Source organism: Pollachius pollachius (genome assembly GCF_949987615.1).
Source record: "Pollachius pollachius genome assembly, chromosome: 12".
NCBI classification, from domain to species: domain Eukaryota; kingdom Metazoa; phylum Chordata; class Actinopteri; order Gadiformes; family Gadidae; genus Pollachius; species Pollachius pollachius.
In genome coordinates, this window is record NC_136945.1 from 15,740,803 (window position 1) to 15,764,139 (window position 23,337).

At 44.2% G+C, this 23,337-nt stretch overlaps 3 protein-coding genes across 4 annotated transcripts in view; 2 read left to right on the forward strand and 1 right to left on the reverse strand.

Moving 5' to 3' along the window:
• Window positions 1-14,175, forward strand: part of grm2b (glutamate receptor, metabotropic 2b) — a gene marked incomplete at its 5' end in the record, with an annotated part of 16,604 nt that extends 2,429 nt beyond the window's left edge. Inside the window, 4 exons of the mRNA XM_079747322.1 lie at window positions 5,156-5,993; window positions 6,319-7,382; window positions 11,606-11,816; window positions 13,573-14,175. Of these exons, the coding sequence (XP_079603448.1) occupies window positions 5,156-5,993; window positions 6,319-7,382; window positions 11,606-11,816; window positions 13,573-13,646 (2,187 nt within the window). The 3' untranslated portion in view covers window positions 13,647-14,175. The remainder of the gene's footprint in view (window positions 1-5,155; window positions 5,994-6,318; window positions 7,383-11,605; window positions 11,817-13,572) is intronic.
• rrp9 (ribosomal RNA processing 9, U3 small nucleolar RNA binding protein) lies at window positions 12,426-19,543 on the reverse strand. 2 transcript variants are annotated; one of them, XM_079747325.1, is made up of 15 exons: window positions 19,383-19,543; window positions 19,126-19,220; window positions 18,930-19,039; window positions 18,746-18,813; window positions 18,612-18,653; window positions 18,368-18,494; window positions 18,149-18,273; window positions 17,958-18,050; window positions 17,713-17,813; window positions 17,484-17,618; window positions 17,069-17,131; window positions 16,813-16,958; window positions 16,552-16,631; window positions 16,310-16,383; window positions 12,426-12,549 (listed from the first exon to the last, which is right to left on the reverse strand). In XM_079747325.1, the coding sequence occupies exons 1-15, from the start codon at window positions 19,464-19,466 to the stop codon at window positions 12,450-12,452; spliced, it is 1,443 nt and encodes a 480-aa protein (XP_079603451.1). In that variant the 5' UTR covers window positions 19,467-19,543; the 3' UTR covers window positions 12,426-12,449. The 2 variants fall into 2 exon arrangements, with proteins under 2 accessions (XP_079603451.1, XP_079603450.1); XM_079747324.1 differs by lacking the exon at window positions 12,426-12,549 and adding an exon at window positions 14,758-14,892.
• A 443-nt stretch (window positions 19,544-19,986) lies between these two features.
• Window positions 19,987-22,951, forward strand: LOC307083576 (uncharacterized protein). The gene is made up of 6 exons (XM_079747503.1): window positions 19,987-20,089; window positions 20,368-20,535; window positions 20,649-20,802; window positions 21,047-21,222; window positions 21,470-21,698; window positions 22,099-22,951. Exons 2-6 carry the CDS (start codon window positions 20,374-20,376, stop codon window positions 22,290-22,292), a joined length of 915 nt encoding a protein of 304 aa, XP_079603629.1. The 5' UTR covers window positions 19,987-20,089; window positions 20,368-20,373; the 3' UTR covers window positions 22,293-22,951.
• Window positions 22,952-23,337: the final 386 nt, after the last annotated feature.

Here is a 23,337-nt window from a genome sequence, read left to right on the forward strand (position 1 = left end):
GGCAAATGGGGGTGGGGGAGAGCTTGAGGTTGGGTGGAGGGATGGGTCAGTGCCACTGGAGTCCCATGCTTTCGTTCCTACGACCAAGAACAAGCGTTTAATAGGATACTCAAATTTGACTCCGCTTTTTTTTTTATGGCTTATAGGCTGTCAGCTTCTGTTGTTTGTTTATGAAAACTATTGTTTAATGACTTAGGAATACCATTATTCATCAAAGTTATGAAGCAATTTTTGAAAATGAGTGGGGGGTCTGAATCCGCTTTGTACCATCCCACGTATTTATTAAACGCTGTAAAACAAATTAAAAACAAAATGCTAATTAGACATTTTTTATAAATGATCAGACTCAGAGGCACAGCATGTGTTGAGACGGGTAGGGGTCCACGGTAACAACGTTGGCTTCTATTTGTTTGGAGACGTCCTCAGTGTAAAGGACTTGTAGCTGGGTGTGTTGGTTCTCTTACTAGGCCACGGTGAGGAACCGGACCAGACTCCATGATGGAGTGTTTGTTTCACGGAGAAAAGCCCCGCAGCGCACGGGGAACAGATGACTCGTCCTATCTCAAGATTTGGTGGGGTTTTGTCTCCTTGAAATCGTCTCGCTGCGCCACATGAAACATTCTTCGCGTCAACCCTGTTATGAATGAGCTGGGGGAAAAAAACAGGAAAAAGTAGCAGCACAATAGTGTGCCACGCAGACGCCTCTGTTGGCTAATTAGGGCAACTGAATGTCGCTTAAAAGTGGGAGGAGAGTAGTGTGGAGAAAAAGGTCAGGCAGAGGGAGCCTGAATGTTTGGTCATTAATAATGCCGACCAAGTGATTTCCAACCCCCTCCATCTTCCCTGGTTGTATTTTTCCTTTCTCTCAGGGTGGCACGGAAGACATTAGCATATTCCTTTTGTTCAGAAGTAGTGCTTGCTTTTCAGCGGTGATGCATATAGGGAGTGTGTGACAGTAGTGCACCCTTTTTTGTGTATATGAGAAAGCCTGACTGTAGTGTTAATCTAGACTGAATGGATATTTATATTCAGCTATATACACATATCTATATATATATATATATTCATGTATAAGTATTGCTTTGTCAAATAATTGAAGAGAGAAAGACCTCACCGACACTTTGTTGAAATGCAAATGTGAGATCGTAGTTCAACCCTCACCCTCACAATTCATGTGTGACTGTATACATCAAACCAATTATATCACAAGTCACATCAGCCAACCGAACGAGGGCAAGCCAGAGAGACAGAATGAAGACATCCGGAACTGTCCCTTCCTACGTGGCATAGAGTGGGTAGGCATTAAGGCTGGGTTTGACTGGAGAGCCTAATGGGACACACACACACACACACACACACACACACACACACACACACACACACACAGTTCATGACGGACATGGAAATGTCGGTAGCTGCCCATGTTCTCATACGGCCCCTGTTCTTCAGATCCAGCATTGGACTGTGTCCTACAATACTACTCAGTAACACACATTAACACCGCATAACACCGCAACGCATCTAACCTGGACACTCCCAGTTCAGTCATGTACCGCAACGGCACATGACTGAACTGGGAGTGTCCAGATTATGAATTATATGATAGAAACGATATGAGGTCTCATCAGCGGTTATGCACTTGTTTCAGGGAATTCAACTAGGGACTGTGAGCTACATTGTTTTTTATATTCTCTTTGGTTTTAAGTTTCATAAGATAGGAGCTGATGAGCTTCTCCTTGGGTCAATGGATGATCATCTACAGACGTGCAATAGTGTTGGTTCCACATCGGTCGTTTCTCCCTGCTAAGAGTGAACATAAAAATTGGATGATTCAATATTTCTGGGTTCCGAGATTAGCGACCAGGGTTCTGCAAGTTTTCTTCCTTATATTCATCACCAGCCACAGAAAGCAAATGAAAAAAAATAATAATAATTGAGAAACAGTCACACACTTGCAATAAAAGAGGGTTTAATAAAGCTGAGTCATCTAAAACGTACAATAAAAAAAGCAGCGACAAAATAACTCTACATTATAATACGTTTTCTGACATTGCAGTGAAAGGAAAACATTGGAAATAATTAGAAAGACTGCGGCATGTCGGTAGGGACTTGGATATGTCCCTGAATAAATGGATTGAATGAAATGGGGACGCTCCTAGTATCGTGACTGCATGGCTTGGACAAAAAAGGTATATATTACAGTTAAGATGAAAGAACTCATTTCAAAATAACAGATTTTCTAGTGCTGCTGTTGGCAATATGAGCTTCAAGATAGACTATTACACCGTTGGTGAACAGATTGGTGGGGAGGAAGGGGAAACTAGTTCATAGTGCTTCTGTGGTTAAAAGCAACACACTCAGGAAGCACACACACATACACAGTCTCATTAGATTGAATATCATCAGAATGCAAAACGCTTAAAGATGCGACCAAATGACCAAATGGTTGATGTTTGAAGGCGAAGATCCTTCGGGGAAAAGACCAGGGGAGGAACTCCTGACCCTTATCTAAAGACAGAGAGAGAGAGAGAGAGAGAGAGAGAGAAAGAGAGAGAGAGAGAGAGAGAGAGAGAGAGAGAGAGAGAGAGAGAGAGAGAGAGAGAGAGAGGGAGACAGAGAGAGAGAGAGACAGAGAGAGAGAGAGAGAGTGAGAGGGGAAACACACACACACACACACATACACACACACACACACACACACACACACACACACACAAACAGACAAGGAGAGGCAGCGTGAGAAAGAGAGTGTGTGGCTAAGAGAAGACCAGTCTGTCACACACTTGAGTGCCATCCTGAAAGGTAAGCTGTCACGCCTCTCACGCGTCCCGTCGGTGGCGGCTGACGGCCTGCTTTCTGAATGGGACCGGGGAGCTACTACCATGCATGACTTGATGTAGCGGGAGATGATGGAAGCCCAGCCGCATATCAAACACCTCGCAGGCAAACAACAAAACGCGTCAGTAGACGTGCGTCAAAATTCAGCTCGACTGTAAGATAGGGCCTGGCCAAGACTTTTAAAGGATAACAGAGCATAAAGGCTCATGGTAATACCGTTTGCTTTCTTCACTGACAGGTCAACAAGACTTTTTTTGGTTTTGAAGTCTGCAGTGATTAATAAGAGATATGATTTTTTTTTACAATATAATTAAAAAAAGGAACTATTCAAAACATGAAAAGAATGCTTTATAAAAACGTAATAGTGCTGCATTCAGCATTTGGAAAGGCTTGTTGGTATGATATGTTTATATATCCAGCTAGTTAACATGCACTCAATCAATATTAATGGTCATAATGGTAATATTGATGATACTGATATTGCTGCTGATATTGCCGCTTAAAAGTCATGGGCAGCAGGGGTTGAATCACATCTCATCCTGAGCATTCGTGAATCAGCATTGAAGCATTAACTAGTTGTGAATTAACAGTAACCTTATGGTCTAGTTATAATTGACTGAATGGTGTTCATGTGTGTACTAATGGTGTTAGTAACTAAGGTAACATTGTTTACGTTCATTCAGGAATTAATTTATACATTATGTAATAGGGTTAGGGTTACGGTTAGGGTTAACCCCGTGTGTGTTGTATAATAAGGCTTATTACTGCATTTACAACTGCTAATTAATTGTTCATTAATGTATCCTCAAGTGTCAGCCTAAAAATGTAATTTGTTATTTTATAATTGTGATTATTCTCAATATTACCATAATGACCATTAATATTGATTGAGTGCATGTTAACTAGCTGGATACGTGAACACATCATACCAACAAGCCTTTCCTCACACGACTGTATGCTCTTTAGACTGGTGCCCCAGGGCTCTTTTAAACAGAGCTGTCATAGTGGCTTAGGTACAAGGCCGCATTCAAGTTAATGTCACTAATCTCTGAGGCAAGACACAGTCTGTTTGTACTAGATTCTCCATGCTCCTACGACTGTCCCCCTTAATGAGCCATGCTGTCTTCCACACCGAAAACCCCTTTTTCTTCAGGGTGAAGACCCCTGAATACTTCCATAGGTTACACTTCCACCCTCTTCTCTAACACTAAACTGTTATCTAACTCTGTCACTCTACCAATGCGAAGCTGGAAATGTCCAAAGTACCATTGCTACAGTTTCAAGTCAAACGTAGTAAGACGCATGATCCTCACTTTCGTTTAGCTCGCACAAATAACTTAAATAATGGTTTAAACCTACTGGACTAAATGCTGAATGCAGCACTATTACGTTTTTATAAAGCATTCATTTCATTTTTTGAATAGTTATTAGTAAATTATCCAACTACGTTTTTTAAATTATATTGTAAAAAAAAATCTTATCTCTTATTAATCACCACAACTGGTCATGCATTGTTTATTTAGGGTTAGGGTTAGGGTTAGTGTTAATTACGGGACAATGTTCATCCATATTGAATTCAGTTGGAAATCACTTGCATACTGAAAAGAGAGATTTCTTTATGAATGCCTCAAAGTTGCAGTTATTCCAAAGTGCTACCGAACAAAAAGTATGATTACTGACATAAAGAGAAAGACAATTATGTTAATGAAGTGCTTGTTTTTGGACAATATTTCATGGCAACATTTACTGTCTCCTGTATTTGTGGGGGATCTACAATCATAAAAGTAAAATAAATATGATATCTAGAGTCAGCCCCATTGCTGAGGTTCCAACTATCAACAACAACCCAAATTATATATTTGTCTATGAAGGGTTGGGTACAGTATGTTACATAAAAACACTAGTTAAAGTGTCATCATATCATACTATGAACCCCACTGATGAAATATTTTTATTTAGGGGGCCAACCTGCCAATTAATGTTATACATGTCTGCCTTAATGCTTTATTTTGTGGATATCGATGTCGTTCAGACATCAGTAGAATCAACGGGGGGTTTAGGGGAGTGGGCTTGCGAGGGGTTTGATATGACGTAGGGTCTAAGTTCGCAAAAGGCTGCATAAGTGCGGCCTAATTTGTTTTGATTTACATGTTTAGTTAAATGTGTCCGCCTAATTATTCTCCAGGTGGTCAATAGGCCACTTAAGGTTACATGTGTTTGTCTCCTATTTCTCCAGGAGGCCACTTAATGTTACATGTTTGCCTCATATCTCTCCAGGAGGCCACTAATGTAACATGTTTGTCTCCTAAACCCCCAGGTGGCCAACCTCCTGCGGCTCTTCCAGATCCCCCAGATCAGCTACGCCTCCACCAGCGCCAAGCTCAGCGACAAGTCCCGCTACGACTACTTCGCCCGCACCGTGCCCCCCGACTTCTACCAGGCCAAGGCCATCGCCGAGATCCTGCGCTACTTCAACTGGACCTACGTGTCCACCGTGGCGTCGGAGGGCGACTACGGCGAGACGGGCATCGACGCCTTCCAGCAGGAGGCACGCGCCCGCCACATCTGCATCGCCACCTCGGCCAAGGTGAGCCGCTCCATGAGCCCTGTGGGCTACGAGAACGTGATCCGCTCGCTGCAGCAGAAGTCCAACGCCAAGGTGGTGATCGTGTTCACGCGCAGCGAGGACGCCCGCGAGCTGCTGGCGGCCGCCGCCCGCATGAACGTGTCCTTCAGCTGGGTGGCCAGTGACGGCTGGGGCGCGCAGGAGAGCGTGGTGCGGGGCAGCGAGGCGGCGGCCGACGGCGCCTTCACCATCGAGCTGGCGTCCTACCCCATCCGGGAGTTCGAGGACTACTTCACCAAGCTCAACCCCTACACCAACACCCGCAACCCCTGGTTCAAGGAGTTCTGGGAGCACAAGTTCGGCTGCAGCCTGCAGCAGGCGGGCTGCAGCGAGCGCAGCCTGAGGGACGGCGCCTTCGAACAGGAGTCCAAGATCATGTTCGTGGTGAACGCCGTGTACGCCATGGCGTACGCGCTGCACAACATGAGGCAGGCCGTCTGCCCCAACGCCAGCAAGGTGTGCCACGCCATGAAGCCCGGCAACGGGAGGAAGTTCTACAAGGAGTTCATTCTGAAGACCAAGTTCGAAGGTGAGCGATGGTTGGGCAGTCGCTCCTATTTTTTTGTTGTTGTTTTACTGTGGCAGTGATTAAGTTTGGATTTGGAATCATTCGAGGAAAGTTAAATAAATACAGAGATTTCCGAGAATCCTAGAGTTGCCCTGTGGTATAAAGATAAGAGCGTAAAACAAAAAATACGAATGCAACATCATTGTTCATTTCGTTATTTAATTGGGATGTGCCTCAGTGCCTCCTAACCCGTCCATGCAAAGCAATTGGTCTTTGTATATCTTTATAGCATTTTTTGCCATTGAAAAAGTTTTTCCTTTAAAATCCCATCTCTTTGTGTCGTCAGCCCCTTTCAGACCCGCCGACACGGAGAACATGGTCGGCTTCGACGCCGTCGGCGACAGCATCGGCCGCTACAACATCTTCCACTACCACAAGGAAGACGGCAAGTACACCTACAGGAAGGTGGGTTACTGGGCCCAGGTCCTGACCCTGAACAACAGTCTGGTGTCCTGGCGCGGCCTGGTGCCGCCCACCTCCCAGTGCAGCGACCCCTGCAGGCAGAACGAGGTGAAGAGCATGCAGCCGGGCGACGTGTGCTGCTGGCTCTGCATCCCCTGCCAGGCCTACCAGTACCTCCGCGACGAGTTCACCTGCGCCGACTGCAGCTTCGGCCAGTGGCCCCTGGCCAACCTGAGTGGCTGCTACGACCTGCCCGAGGAGTACATCCGTTGGGAGGACGCCTGGGCGGTGGGGCCCGTGGCCATCTCCTGCCTGGGCATCGTGTGCACCCTGTGCGTGGTGGGCCTGTTCCTCAAGAACAACGAGACGCCCGTGGTGAAGGCCAGCGGGCGGGAGCTGTCCTACATCCTGCTGCTGGGGGTGCTGATGTGCTACAGCATGACCTTCATCTACATCGGCAAGCCGTCCGCCGCCGTGTGCACGCTGCGCCGCCTGGGCCTGGGCACCTCCTTCGCCGTGTGCTACTCGGCGCTGCTCACCAAGACCAACCGCATCGCCCGCATCTTCAGCGGCGCGAAGGACGGGGCGCAGCGGCCGCGGTTCATCAGCCCCGCCTCCCAGGTGGCCATCTGCGGGGGCCTGATCTCCTGCCAGCTGCTGGTGGTGGTGGTGTGGCTGCTGGTGGAGACGCCGGGCGTGAGGAAGGAGGTGAGCCCCGAGAGGAGGGACGTGGTCACCCTCAAGTGCAACAGCAGGGACTCCAGCATGCTGCTGTCGCTCACCTACAACTGCGTGCTCGTCATCCTGTGCACCGTCTACGCCTTCAAGACCCGCAAGTGTCCGGAGAACTTCAACGAGGCCAAGTTCATCGGCTTCACCATGTACACCACCTGCATCATCTGGCTGGCCTTCCAGCCCATCTTCTACGTCACGGCCAGCGACTACAGGGTGAGTGGGGCAATGCTTCTCGAATATACGCTCCATAGAAAAGAGGTCTGATATATGTTGTTTGCTTCACTGATTACTTCATTATTAGCGCAAATAATGTGATGCAACCATTACATTCGCTTAAGCATGAGCTAAAGTTGTATCTGGTTGAACCCCTATCATTTGTGAACCCCTAGCAAGAACTGAGTCCAAACATGTGAATGTGTGTGCAAGTGTAAAATGGAAAGAATAAGAGAGGCCTATGAAATACAGCTGGTAATATAAGATTGAGTTGACAATAGTTTGTTTACGTCCGCTACTGCCTCGCTGCTGGGCTTGCATAGGCAGTGGTTTTCTGATTTTTTAATTGGACTGGTCAAGTCTCCAGCGTTCGACAGCTTATTCCTGAAGGATGTCGAAGGCGTAAATAATTAACACAGAACGACAATGAACAATGAGGATCAGCAAGTAAACATGGTCCAATACCACATCGACTTTCCAATAACCAAAAAGGGCGTACGACTTTTTCACCTTGGCTTGATGTATAACAACCATTAACCTTTTGCTTCCAGACCTTTCTGCAAAAAAAAACATTAAATGGCAGCTCCAGCGAGTTAACATGGCAAACGGTGTGAACTTTTTATGGGAAGAAAGGAGGCAGAAAAATGGAAAAGGAAAGGTTGGGTCTTCAATCTTTAATTTGGTCATTTTATTGAGAAATGCATTTTAGGAAATGGACATGGAAGACAATGTTGTGCTGGATGCTGGTGATGCTGACCATGTACAAGTCAACCTTTCTAGAATTGCCTCTCGGAAAACAAACAACTAAGTCTGTATGCCCACTGCTCAGAATCCAATAGATGTTATATGAATATGAATTCAAGGCAATCCTTTTGGAACAAGACTGTCAAACAATACTACAGTGCCTCAGTACAGCTGGGGAAACCAACCTATGGACTGACTAAGTCATTAGAATTCACTTTTCTATATCATTTTCTACGTTCAGCGTTGAATGCGATCAAAACACATGTAACACGTTAAGAAAGCATAAAAAAAAAGCATAAAAATAGAAATGAGCATATGCAAACATTTGTTTGATATGTGCGTGCATGTGTAGTGTATGAAGCTGTTGCTGAACAGAGAGCATGTGTACTCAGTCAGCTTGGCAATGGATGGTGTGTTCCATGCGCCTGTTTAACATACTGTGAATCCTGTCACAAATCACAGGTCACCTGTCAGAGATTGAACCATTTACTGCAAGAAATGGTAACACACTGTAGATTGGTGGTATGGCTCCACTCTTTTAATTGGATCCCTGCTGTAGGATTTAAAGCATAACATACAGATGTCAGATACAGCATCAAACACCTCCACCCATGGTGTAGGTTACACACAATGCAGAGCAGAACCAAAGCAGGTGGAGGCTGGGGTGGTGATGGGAGAATGCCAGCCCAGCACACCATGCCATGCAGCAAAAGCATGATTTGCGTGCCGCACGACTAGTGTCCCACCAGAGGTAGCTCCGCCCATATGTAGACGTCACTAGTACATTCCATTTCATCACCTTCAACCTGTCTCATGAAAGAACGGGGACTCTTTCATGTGACTGGAAGAAAGAACAAAGCCTCGGTAGAGAAACAGGACGCCAGCGATATGCACAAGGAATAATCTGTTTCAGCCGCATACGTTCCTGCACGCCTACTATTCCATGTTGATGCTCCAATGTAACAAAACACATACAACTTGTTCTCCGGCAAGTGAAGTAATTGTGTTTAGGTAATCCCAGGATAGGGCATCACTTTTATCCTAGTCAATTGTGAACTGTTTGAATAAAAATGCATCTCTTGCATAACATAAGCGAATAATTGACTGAGAATGCTTGGGGGAGCCATAGTGTGTAATTGCTTCAAGTTAAAAGAAACAAAATATGCAGGTTATTTTACTGCTGATTTGTCATACATATATTTCCCGCCCTTTGGCCATGGCACTACAAACGGACCGAACTAAATGAGGAGAGTATATGCAGAACGGGAACATACGTGTTAGTTGTGCCACGCTGGCTCACTGGAATAAGAAGAAGCACTTTGTTATGCTCCACAAGAAAATACAGGGCTTAGGGGCAGGACTTGTATTTTTTTTGTTTGCACAGTAGACAACAACAAACAGGGCATAGCAATATGCATGGAGACGATGCACGCTGGAAGTTTCAGACAGCACGTGCCAAAGGCGGATTTGGACTTAGCAGCATACCATTTGTTCTGGATGCACAATAAGATAAATATTCTTTGGCCAGAAGGGGATTTTCGTTTTTTTGGAAGTCTTGCATGGCATTAATAATCCAAATAACTAATCTTTTACTTTCTCTTATTTCCATACTCGCGGATTTGATTTGATTTGTACCCGAGACAAATCCTTAAGAGATTACATCTCAGGGTTGTTTACTTACTCAAATTATTGGATTCATTCATAATGTGTGTGCATCTGCTTTGATTAAACTAGAAAGTACTCAATAAAGCGCTGAACTATTTAAGGAAAGCATTAACAATTAATAATGGAGAAGAAAAACATGGAAATAAGTGAATTCCTCATACACTCGAAACAAGTAATAAAGGAATAGGCCTACACGGTTCATAGAAATTCATAATTGAACCACGGTCTGGTATTCAAACAGAGAATGCAATATCTTCAAAGGATCTGGGCTCTGTTTGCAGAGGCTCCGCCTGCGTTGTTGTGGTGCAGTATATTAAAGAGTGGTTTCATAGCACTCGCACAGTTCTGCAAATAGAAACTCACGGACTGCAGGGGTAACCAGCGGGCTGCGAGGGAAACTCTGCTCAGAAAGACGACCCCAGCAGTCGGTTCACATTAACACTGGCATTCTGACTAATAAGGGGCTGCCGTGCTTAGACAGCCGCCAGGGCTCATAGCCCGAGTACTGACGTTATTTTGCCCTCTTATTCATGCGTATAGCGTAAATAAGTGTAAGCTAAACTGAACGAACATGTCACCACTAATGAAAGTGCTGAATGGGGAATTATCTCCATGGGTCAGAAGGGTTGGTAGAGTTGGTTTTTTAGTTTGACATTTTACTGCGATGATATTTATAGTTTTGGTTTATATTTTAGGGGCAGAAAGTTGTTCTTTTTATGTTAAAAAGGTTTTGCACTTAATAAGAAAATTTCAAATAAGACACTTGACAGACATCTCTATAAATGAATAAGTAAAAAACTAAATATAAGTGTAACATCACATTACATTTATTCTGTGGATGCGTTTATCCAAAGCGACTTACAATAAGTGAATTCAACCATGAAGATACAGCTCTGCCAATTACAAGGTTCATGTAAAAATCTTTGCTTCAAGTGCTACATTTTAGAAACAAGGCAAACATGTTTTACCTAATGAAGCAGACAGCACCGTCAAGCACCGTCTATTTAAGAAAGTAAGTATAGGCTGTTCAGCCTTACACTAGCAGTGCTTGATGCAGGAAGCTCCAGAAGTCTAAATGCACACTGACTCATGAGCTGTCTATTTACCATACATATATATTTAAATTGTATTTCAAATGTATTTATTTATGGTTAAAAACTGTACAATAACATTAAAATAATAAACCAATTAATAATAATTGAATAATAATTTACATTATTTAATGCAGTAAAAGGTATTAACTAACAGTTAACTTATGATCTATTAATAATTTACTAATGATGTTTACTAATCATGTTAACTAAGGTATTAATTAATACATAGTTTAATAGAGTTAGGGTTAGGTTATTAACTGCTCATCAACATAGTCCACAGTTTGTAGATGCGTATTACTGCATTAACTAATGTTAGATCATGGTTCCTTATTGTACCCTTAAAGTTTTACCTTTACACGTATCACACATTATAAATGTATTGAGCACCTGATGGTTGATACTTGGACACAAGCCGCTATCATATTGCCATCATGTTTGTTTCAGTCTCTTCGAATTAGTTAAATTTTTGTTATATAACCATTGTCTTTACTTATATCAATATTTTTTTTCATGTTTATCATATTGCCATCATGTTTCCCTTGAGGTTTTCCTTAGTTACCTGTAACCAGGGGGGAGTAATTAGACCTCATGAGCCTGCATCCAGTGGGGCTGAATGGATGTTGTTTGGGAATGTCTTTTACATGATTGAATATAAATGTATAATTAAGTCTGTACAAGCCGTTAGCTCGTAGCGCTAACGCCAGTGTGACCGGCCCACAGGTACAGACCACCACCATGTGCATCTCGGTCAGCCTGAGCGGCTCGGTGGTGCTGGGCTGCCTCTTCGCCCCCAAGGTGCACATCATCCTCTTCCAGCCCCAGAAGAACGTCACCTCGCTCAGAGTCACCGCCAACCGCTTCAGCACCACTGTGTCCGCCTCCGCCTCCGCCTCCGCCACCGCCTCCGCCCCGGGCTCCAGCTACTCCAAAGGTACGCACACACACACATACACACACACACTCACACACACACACACACACACACACGTACACACACACAAACGCTCGCAGCCAGGTGCAGACACACTATGGCGCACACACGCATGCAAGCATGCATGCATAAACGCACACACTCCTTACGCAGCTACTTGCACACATCCACAAACGCACACACACATACACATACACACAAACACACACAGACACACACACACACACACACACACTAACATGCTTGCAGCCACCTGCACACATGCACAAACACACACTTACATGCTCGCAGCCACGTACACAAAAACACACACACACACTATGCCGCATGCACGCAGACACACACAAACACACTTATACACAGTGACTCCCATTCACACATACTCGCTTGCATGCACAGACACACACACACACACACACACACACACGCACACGCTCGCAGACACAGGCACGCAAACACAAACGCACACACACTTTGGCACATGCACACACAGGGACTCCCGTTCACACACACTTGCACCCACACACACAGACGCGCTCACAGACACACACACACATACACCATTTCCCAGTCTTCCATTTACCAAGATTAGATGTGTAAGCCTTCTCGCCACACCTCATCAGCTCTGGGATCCTAGTCGTTGTTGAAACAGGAACACTTTGCCTCCATCAAGAGGGGTCTGGGGTACGACGGCAGGCCCTGACGGTGGGACGGCAGCCAGCAGCTGTTAGTGCTGGGGAGTGATTAACAAATGTGGAACAATGTTCAATGATTCAGACCACAGAGGCCAGAATGAATGGCAATAAAACTACTATTTACTGAGCAAAGTATACACTGGGCCAACCAAACGGACAGCATTTCCCCCGTCAACCATCCCCCCCCCCCACTTTCCCCCGCATCTAAGTACAAGTCGGCCTGCTCCATATATAATCAATAAGGGGTGCCTTAATGCAGTGTTATTTTACTCCTCCTAACCCCAACGTTGCTCATATAATTGGTCCATTAGTGCATTCAGACTTAATTATACATTTATATTCAATCATGTACAAAACAAACATTCCAAAGCAACATCCATTCATTCCCACTGGATGCAGGCTCATGAGGTCTAATTACTCCCCCCTGGTTACGGTTAACTAAGGAAAACCTCAAGGGAAACACATTTGAGGAGACTGAAACATGATGGCAATATGATAAACATGAAAAAACAGATTGATATAAGGAGAGACAATGCTTACATAATAAAGATTGAACTCATTTGAGGAGGCTGAAACATTATGGCAACATGATAAACATAAAAAAAAAGATTGATGTAAGCAAGGAAAATGGTTAGACAATAAAGATTAAACTCATTTGAGGAGACTGAAACATGATGACAACATGATAAACATGAAAAACGAGATTGACATAGGCAAAGACAATGGTTTTATAATAAAGATAAACAAGCGTTATATAAGAAATAAAGAAAAGCTGATTAAGTAAATACATAGAAATATATGATTTTTATAAAAAAAAGATAATTTATTGGCCTACAGTAGGCCAATAAACAGTACAAAAAGAATTACGTCATAGGGCAGCTTACAAACATGCAAACCCAATCATCCAAACAAACTTACGCTGCTTGATAGCAGACCCACCTGGGCAAGACAACATCATCGTTGGTTCAGCACATTTCACACGTGTGTCCATGTGTGAAGGTAGAGCACGCGCACTGTATTTCTGTATGTCTGTATGTCTAACCCAAATCGTCCTTCTGCAGGTTCGGCCTCCAACTATGTACCTGCGGTCTGCAACGGTCGGGAAGTTGTGGACTCCACCACATCCTCTTTGTGAGAGATCCATTCCCGTCCCCGTCCTCAACCCCAAGCACAAGATTTCCTGTTACATTTTAATAATGTCTCTCTATAAGCCAGGCGACCTATGAGAGATAGCCCGCAGTCAACGAGGTACATTCAACCCTAAAGCTTGTCGTGTAGGCCGACGATGGCGCCAATACATTTTTTTAATTGTGAAAGCTTCCTAAAAGAATGTACAGCAGTGAAAACCGCCCTGTATAGATTTAACATGCCGTGAACTCCTTGGTTTAAAAATATAGTTATAACGGTTGAATGCATTGCAACTTGTCGTGAGAAGTTTTGTCCGCCGGCTGGCTGGGAAGCCATCCTTATTTAATACAGAAACAAAATGGTCTTTACATTGTTGTGAATAGGATCCAAACGCTATTAGACGGATATGACTAAAAGACTATTGAACTAAGCTGAGCCATTCCTTTGGAACAAAAAAATGTGAGTAACATCATTTGTGAAAGTTTTCAACCTAGACAACTAAATATTATAATGGACATTGTTTTAATGTAGCCTGTGTCGAGATGTCTGTGAATTTTTGTAATTTATGTAAATAAAAATGTTTTTCTTTTTAATATTAAACCATAAATTATGTTTTGTGTGCGCCTGAGTGGACTGATTTAAACATGCAAGACTTGCCATGTTTCCCACTTAGATGAGAACACACCGGCTGTGCATCAAGTCAAGAATTTCTCACTTATCTCACCCGGGAGAAAGTAAGACCATAGCTGACAGGTCGTAACAATTCACCTTAAAACACAAGCATCCAGCAGTACTCCTAAATTTGGTGAAAGCATCACCAGGTTTGGCATTTAATGACTCGGGTGAGGCTGAGTTTTTTCATAAATTGCAACTTACGTCTTCCTCTACATCCACGTCATTCTGATGCATTTATTGACAAAGCTGTGAAAAACACCCCTACGCAGCACACGCACAAGTTGTTACCCTCACGCATCGCCAGGGAATGCTACAGCTAAATATATCCAGAAAACTGTAGGCTGAAATCTGTGTAGCGTGAACACGTTATTTCTGTTTCCTAAACAAAAAAAAAAAAAAAGATGAAGAAACTGACAGTTCAGTCAGAGCGGTTGTTCATAGACTTTTAATTTAGAAAAACATTTGAATAAATCTGTTATTCTGTAGCAGGGGGCTCTTCTTGATGCACGCTTCGTCTCTTCAGGGGAATGATATAGATGCCGTTCTTTGCCTCCTTCTGTCTCCACCATCGGCCCAGCCTTGGGAAAAATAGAGAGCAACGTTAGTTTAGCACTGAGCAGAGACCGTTATCCACGGAACGCCTTTACCAATATGATGTGAAATCTAATTAAAGCCAACAAAAAGGTGCATGTCTCGCTCAAGGATGCTTACAGTTGGGCTGTGGCCATCGCACCCGGATCTCTTTCCATTGGAGAGCACTGCCGTCCAGTGTGTGTCGAGATTCAACCAACGACTCCATCACCATCCCAAACCTTACCGCAACAATGTATTTCACCCTGAACGCTACGCAACAACGTCTTGTACCTGCTGCAACAGGTGAACCACCCCGTCGCACGCATCATCAAGAGTGTGGGCAAGCTGAACTTTAAGCCGTACCAGATGACTTATGTTTCAGGGCCCCCGACGCCGGGGAGAAAAGGTCTCCGAAACGCCTGTAACGCCTGCTAAAGGGCAGCCTTCACCCGGCCAACAAACAATGCAGCCACAGCAGAGACGGCCCCGTGCCATCCATCACACAGTCACATTGAAATGAGTTTGGGATCAATGTCTAATAAAGGAGGCCTTCAAAGGGCTTCATAAAAGGCTTGATGTTGATATTGGGGAAATAAGGAGGCCTCAAATTGAACAGACTATACAACAAATTACTGTATGGGAAACGGAAATTAAAAGGGGAGACGTCCGTCACGCTTGGCTAGTTTCTAATAGGCAAGTACTGATTTTGTTCCCCGTCACAACACGCATATGAAGCATTACTCCTAAGATCTTACAAGAACTGGCAAATTATTAATTCAAGAAAAAATGTTTATGAATTGTATTTGAGTATCGCCCTTCAATTAGGAAACACTCTACGTGCTACAGAAACACCCATTAGAAGCTGCTCTCAGAGTGGTTGTGTCACATCAGTGGCGCCCACAGCAGAAGGCTGCCGGAGTGATAACCAACAGCTCAGGGGCGGGGCCTCTGAGAGGAGGGCCTCACTCTGATTGGATCAGACAGGCCGATGGCAGAAGACCACCTCCACTCTGGCTGCGACAACTACTGAAGAATGAGGTTGGTTTAGGGTCAATAGGAAACGCTGCTGGGCTAGATGTGTTCCAATGCCTCCGTTTGTTTGGAAAGAACTCTGCCAAGTCCCAGAAGAAAAGTACACATGCTAGTTCTGATAGAATTAGGCATGATGATCATTATGAGAGTTTCAGAGCAACGGAAACGTGTTGCTCCTCGCGAGGTGAGAGACTCTTCACATTCATTCAACTGGTAATTTGAGTCCAAATATGGCACGCAAGCCCTCTCGTGCCCAGTCGAAGGTAAGCACTACACTGATATGCATGAGTAAACAGAACACGGTCCCTTCAAAAGAGACCGCGAGGGAGGGAATGGACAGTGCCACCCTGTGGCGCAGAAGGGTGCTGGTTAGTCTTTAGATAGGGTTACCTGTGCTCTTGTCCGACGCCCGCCACCAGGAACTTTCCAGAGGCGGAAAACTCCAGGCTGTTGATAAATCCAGGCTAGCCACAAATAAAAAGGAAAAATACACATATTGAATCCAAACACAATTGTGGATGTTCTTCCAAAAAAGCTGCCTTAATGTAGAACTGGACAGACATTCTTCTACAGTTATGCTTTATAGCCACTAGCAGGGAGAATGCTTGCTGCAAGGGAGGGTCTGGGCTCACCACTGGCACACTGAAGAGGGGATGCAGGGAGCGGAAGCCCTGGCCGCACGCCCACACGCGGACCTCAGAGTTGTTGGAGCCTGGCGAAAAGACAATTGAGATTGGTTTAAAAGCTGGCCCAATATCGCAAATGAATAAACAAATGATTTATAGTGTACAACATCCATGCATCAATGTACATGACAAAAAGTCAACACTTATTCATAGAGAAAAAAAAATTGCTGTGTGAAGACGCTGAAAGAATCGCACAGCCTGAGGCACCTGAGGCTACGGTGTCCGAGTTCTGCAGGGCCGCCACAGAGCCCACCCAGTGGGGCTGCTCCAGGCCCACCTCGCCGAAGCTCCCGTGGGCCACCTTCACCGTGCTGAGGGGCTTCTTCTTGTTCACGCTCCACACGGACACAGAGCTGGGGGGCCACACGCACACACCCAACAATGAGGGGGAACGTCGAGGGGAAAGACACGTGACTGCGGTATATATTTGGTGGTACAGGCCGGATATCAGAACAGGTCTTACCCGTCATCTGATCCTGTGATCATGTGCTCCTCGTTGATCAACTGGATGCAGTCGATGGACCCCCTGCAGGGAAACCCCGGCAACACAGAGAGCGGGTTAGGTTTAGGCAGGAGAACGGTAGCATACATGGACCAGGTTGGTTCACTTTAAATTAAAGATGGTCTGTTAGATTGTGACTACCATTAGACATAATGCCACATGTAACATAATACAAGCCTAAAAATGACAATGGAAATATTTCCCCATAGGGGCAGTTTGTATACACATCGCTTTGACTGCAAAACAAGAAAGAACACATCTTCGTATTCTAAAAAGGCACCAAGGGTCAATAAATGTGGCCCAATAAGGAAGCGACCCGGCTACATTATAACGACTTCTCCGTCTTGTAGGGTTGGGAGGGGGGGGGGGCACTAACCCGTGGCCGTGGAACACCAGCTGGGACTCCTCTGTGATCTTCCAGACCCTGACGCTGTTGTCCCGACCCCCCGCCGTCACGCAGCGCTCCCGGCTCAGACAGTCCAGACCTGTGATGGCGTCCTGGTGCCCGAAGCTGCAACACACAACCATGACGAGGATGAGGACGGAGGACATGTGACGGCGGACCCTCGTGAACGCTGGGCTTTGGAACGGAGGGAGACACTCACAGGGTCTCCACGTAGGCGTTTTCGTCCACGTTCCACACCTTGACGGAGCGGTCGTGGGAACCGCTGTAGAGGTCGTGGCTGCCCGTTCTGAAGGAAAGGGCCTACAAGCAAAAGAGATTTCACATAAGTGTCATGAGGAGTCCTGGTTCATTTTGCACAGCCACAAAGAACAATGATGTTCAAAAATACACATTTTTTTGTTCAGATATGCATAAATATTTTAGAAAATGATCAAGACAGCTTACCGAGACAGCGCCTCTGTGGCCTTTGAGTTTATATAGTTGTTTACACGTGTCTGGCTCCCAGATTATGATTGCTCTGTTCATGTCTCCACTGGCCTGTAACAGAAAGAGTGGCCAATCAATTCGTATCAGTGCCACAATTATTTTGTTTCTATAGAGTGTAATTTCTGAGCGTCCATGGAAGAAATACTCACCAGGTATTTTCCATCCGAGGAGATAGCCATGCACAGGACTTGCGTGGTGTGGCCTCCATGGCGAGCCTCCGTCCCCTTCCTTCCCCCCTTTATTGTGTGCAGCTTCTTTCCAGTCTCAATGTCCCCTGAAAATAATAGTATATACACAATTATTGACTTGACCTATAAAAAGCTCTCATCATGTAGGGCAGCATGGCATTGATTCATGTGCATACTCACATTTGATTATGGAGCAGTCTTTAGAACCAGAAAAGATGAACTTTTCGTCAGGCGAGATAACCAGACAAGTGACTGGGAGTTGATGTCCTCTTAACACGCGGATCTCAGAGGCGTCTGGTGCCAAGAGCTAACAGTACAAAAAAAGGGGGGCCAAACGTTAACATGTCATCGCCTTCATGGATGTCTTAAGTACTCAACCTAGCATAGAAACAAGTGATTGGAAGGAGATTCTATTCACACTTACATCTTTGGCTATACACCGCTGAAGTTTTCCTTTCTGTTCAAGCTGCAGGGATACATAGTACAGAAAATGAAACCTTCCACATAGGCTCCAATGTATAAACACATCCAGCAAACAGAAAACTGAAAAATACTTACAAGCTCCTCTTGTAGCCTCCCAGCAACCAATTCAGTCTCAAACGATACTTGCTCCGCCTTTTTTTCCTCTAGGAAGTGGAGGAGACGCAGACAGTCAATTTTAAATTAGAGATAAGATATGTCTGACTGCAACAACATGCACTTGACTATATGATAATGTGCGATAAAATGCACCGAGACTTACCTTCTTCCCTCAATTGATCAAGATACACCTTCGCCAATCTAAGCTTTTTTTCTTGTGGGGTTTCATCGAATTCGTCCTCCTCCCCTTCTCTTTCGTTTTGCTCTGCAGTGCTGTTGGATGGAATAAAGCGATATTAATTGAATACATCTGGTAATCGAGGACCAGTGACTGTATAACCGTAACCGTTTTATCTTACCTTTCTGTCTCAGATTCACTGGAAATCTCTTCGTTGTGTTTTGAGTTGGGTTTCTTCGCCCGACTTTTGCTATTGCTTCCAAGATCTTCATCGTTCTACAGAAGTAAAGAGAGTTTACTTTTAAAGCACGATAATACTGTGCAAGTTTTCGATAGTTAAACAACCGATTGACAGTTCAAAGTAAAACATCAAAATACAGAAAAGCCAGGTGGCCGTTCTCACTGTGAATGAGCAATACTGCTAATGCGTACATTTACCTTGCGTTTAGACGTCGCTAAACTGTGTCCTTTCTTTGGAAACGCCGAGGCCCCGGTGTTCTTAATAAAGAACGTAGACGCCATTATGAAACACGATAACAGGCAAATATACCCAAAACTTCACTGCTGAAATTATTTCAACGAGCCAACGTGAGCCCACATGTGTGCTTTTCAACCAAACTCGAACATAGGAAACATGCCTACGGCGTCGCTGATTGGTTGATACTCAGCAAACAATCAACCCCGCCCACAATTTGAGCCTCATGTCCCGCCTTTTGGTGAAATGCATACAAATGATTGGACAAGAAAGACTAAAACTCAAGATCTTAATTTCTATTGGCTAGAGGTCGAAGACATTTTAAACAGGAAACGGGTACAGAGACAAATACTTCCCTCGAACATTGCGTGCATACAAAAGTGTTCCGTACATAATTGGAAAACGGAAAATCACAGTACACATACACGTTATATACATTAGCAACGTATGCAGTCATCTATAAACACATTATACATAATTAACTTGTATTTAACGTGAAGATTTTATTACGCACAATACAAAATCTAACTAATACCATGCCGAGGTCTATGTACTGCACTACTGCAGTACTACCACTTCCTTTACTACGCAGTATTTCCATGTACTGCGTGTCTTTTGTTCCTCAACGCTTATCTCTACTTAGCACCCCGAAGTCCAACCGATTTGCCAGGTGAGCTCACTATTAATACGCAGAAAGGAAAGATATGCAAATATGGATAAATGGGAGGAAAAATACCTTTTAGAAACGTGAAATAGGGTCCACTCAAGAGCAAGGTGAGGTCTGGAAGGAGGGGCGGTGAGGTGCAGGGGGTGGAGGATGCTAAGTAACTTTTTATTCGAATTAGATTCAAACTAGACCGTCTTTCTAGGCACGAGTGGGGAAAACGGTGTGCTTAACTTTCGATCTCCCGGGAATGAAGGACAGATGTGTATATGTGTTGTTTTCAGGAGTGTATGCTCATGCCACCCAAGAGGGAGACTGTTGCGGCCACCAACCCAACGCCAGTCAAGATGATGAAGATCGCCACGGACGCTCAGGACTTTGTGTGTGACCCGCTGGAGGATAAGTACAGATTTTCGGAATGCCCCAGCTACTCACCTTTCGCTCATCAAGAGGTTACATCTTTGTTTTGCTCAGCAAAATATTTTTTTCAAGTGAAAGTGAAATGTCCTGGCGTTTTTTTTTTTTTTAATAACCCAAACCAACTCATTACTTTTGACTTGAGCAGAGCGAACCTGCCGCTTTTGAAGAGGAAGATGGAAGTCCAGGGATTCGAACCGACACGATTAGTCTGCTCATGAAAATAGAGCAGCTACAAGCACAGCTGAAATATGAACGTAGATGTCGGATTCTGGCCGAGAGGGAATTGCGAGAGCTAAAAGGTTGGCAATGGTTCCTTTTGGCATTGGATGAGTGAGACAAATTCATAGATAATTTCAATCAAATTCTAAAATGATTAATTCGGACTTTGTAACTCTTTTTTTTTTTTGCAATTCTTTATGCTTCATTCTTATCTATCAAATGAACTATATTTTGAGTAAAGCTCATTATTCCTTCTCCATAAAAGTTGTATAAGTGAGTTCATTGTTGGGTTATTATCTATAATAACACAAAATATATTCACAGAGATGAACGGCCTTATGCTCCAGATGAGACATACGGCACATGAACTGCGGGCCACACTGGACCAGGTCCGTCAAGGGACCAGCGATGCTATCTCATCACAGGGGCTGGCAGAAGAAGAAATCTCCTTGGTTACAGACCCAGAGGGAGAAATGAGAATACCGTACCACATAGCTGAGGTGAATGTCCATACAAACTTTTCTCCAACTTCAATTTCAATTGAAGATATTTTTACATGTGAATCAGTGTCAATCAAGGAACCGAATGCTTGTAACCAATACTTGTATTTTGTAAATCAACCTTTGCTAAGGATTCACCACACAATGAAGTCCTGATGAAGGAAGGTGAAAGTCTAGTGAAGCTTGTTACCTATAAAGAAAAGACCATGGCAGTGGTCGGAAGCCAACCGTTTCTTCTCGTTCCCAGGAGGACAGTAACTTCCTTTACCTCTCGGAGAGCCTGAGGGTGCCGAGGAATCTTTACGAGCGCATCTCGGAGATCTCCGACTTCCGGAAGTACACGTCGGCGCTGCTGATGATGCTGTTCGACAGGGAGACCCTGGCCACGCACTCGCTGCAGGGCCGGCGCACCAACGTCACCGGGGACGAGTGTCAGAAGCCCCAGCTGCCCCCGGAGATCCTGAGCAGTATTATCGGTGCGTAGAACGGCGTGGTGGTCGGTGCGGTTTTTTGAGGGCACTGCTGGGGGGAACGAAAGTCCCGGAGGGTTAAAGGGGACCTATCATACCAACAGTTAGTGTGATTAGCCGTTTCAAGTTTTGAAAATCGGTCTCATCTGACCTCACAAGGGGACGTGTCCACCTAGATGTGTGCTGGATAGATCAGTCTACCGATCTACCCAGTGGACTGGAGCAAACGTTGCACATCTATCCGTCATACATCTAGGTAGACGCACTTGTGATGTCAGACGAGGCCGATTTTCAAAACAGCTTGTAAGCGTTAATCACACTCACACCTGGTGGTATAATATGTCAACTTTTAAGAAAGCGTGGTATCTGTAATATATGCCCTTCCATCTGACTTTTGTCCTTTTAGATCACGTGGGGGTCAAGTTCGCAGTGGATGGTAGCCAGATTAAGACAGCGATCCGAACGAAACTGAACAATGAGGACAAATTATTGAAAAAGAGGATGGGGATTAATAAACAACAAAATGTGTTTGGTCCAAGCTCTAGCTTTGAGCACAACTCTGAACAGAATGCCGAGGGGCAAAGCACTGAAAATGATTAACTCCTCCTTATTGATAGGTTTATTTTTTTGTGTGTCTTGTTCACAAGTATTAAATAGCAGATAGCCATGTAAGTAGATGGTTTTTTTGATGGATGCATTTAGAATTGAAATAATGGTATTTAATTAATGTTTAGATTATAGTTCTTTATATATTGAATTTACAACTAATTATACATGTTAAAATTGTAGACATGCTGTTTGTAAGAAGGTTTGTGGTTCAAGGCCTGCTGGCCTTCAGACCAAACCCGACATAGATATTGCATTCGTTAGAACAACGTTAGAATGCAGTTTTTGAAATGAACTATTTTTCCTAGCTATTGAAAAGTGTAAACTCATCAATGGTACTGTAATGGACATCACTGTGGACAGAGTATTTAGTAGTTTTGATTATTGCTAGATTTTATCTACTCAATACAATATATTATCAGTCAAGTCTATGTAACTTATAGAAATGTGATAAACACTAGAGGGCTATCTATGTTTTCTAGCCACATGGGCATTGCATATAGACGGGTAGTACTGTGTTGCTGGAACGATTAAATGTCGGTACAAATAATGTGTTTGGAAATGTGTTTTGGTGCTTCCTCTGTCACACTGTATGCACATTCGGTCTGTCTGGCTATCTCAAGGTCCAATAAACAGGTAATATATTTATATTCTATCAACAAACAGGCCTGTGTGTTTTCTTGCTTCCAGCCATCATGAGATGCACTAGTGGGATGGGTTAGGTTTCATCACTGAAGGGAGTGCTGAGATTCATATCCCTGAAGAGAGTGAACTGAATGGAGTGCTGAGATCATATACTTTCAATCTTGAACCTTCTAATCCAATGGATTACAACCAACATGGGGAGGGTGGCCTTAATCATCCTTGAATCATCCTAATAAACTAGTTAAGACATTAGGATGGTCATAAAAGGTAACCTAGTTTTGGGGGACCCCATGTATTGCTGGACTCTTATGTTACACTTTTATGTTCAGGATGTATATATTTATTTCACATCCACATTGATACTTCAAAAGAGGTCAAACCCGGCCAAAAGTGT

Excerpts from the sequence above, each read along its gene's own strand:
- rrp9 (XM_079747324.1), bottom strand. The coding sequence starts at position 19,466 with ATGGCGTCTACGTTCTTTATTAAGAACACCGGGGCCTCGGCGTTTCCA. Across the intron at positions 19,040-19,125 it reads AGTGAATCTGAGACAGAAAG|CACTGCAGAGCAAAACGAAA; the intron begins GTAAGATAAAAC and ends TCCATCCAACAG. Across the intron at positions 16,959-17,068 it reads ATCACAGGATCAGATGACGG|CTCTGTGTCCGTGTGGAGCG; the intron begins GTAAGACCTGTT and ends GTGGCCCCCCAG.
- LOC307083576 (XM_079747503.1), top strand. The coding sequence starts at position 20,374 with ATGCTCATGCCACCCAAGAGGGAGACTGTTGCGGCCACCAACCCAACG. Across the intron at positions 21,223-21,469 it reads TACCGTACCACATAGCTGAG|GAGGACAGTAACTTCCTTTA; the intron begins GTGAATGTCCAT and ends TCTCGTTCCCAG. Across the intron at positions 21,699-22,098 it reads GATCCTGAGCAGTATTATCG|ATCACGTGGGGGTCAAGTTC; the intron begins GTGCGTAGAACG and ends TTGTCCTTTTAG.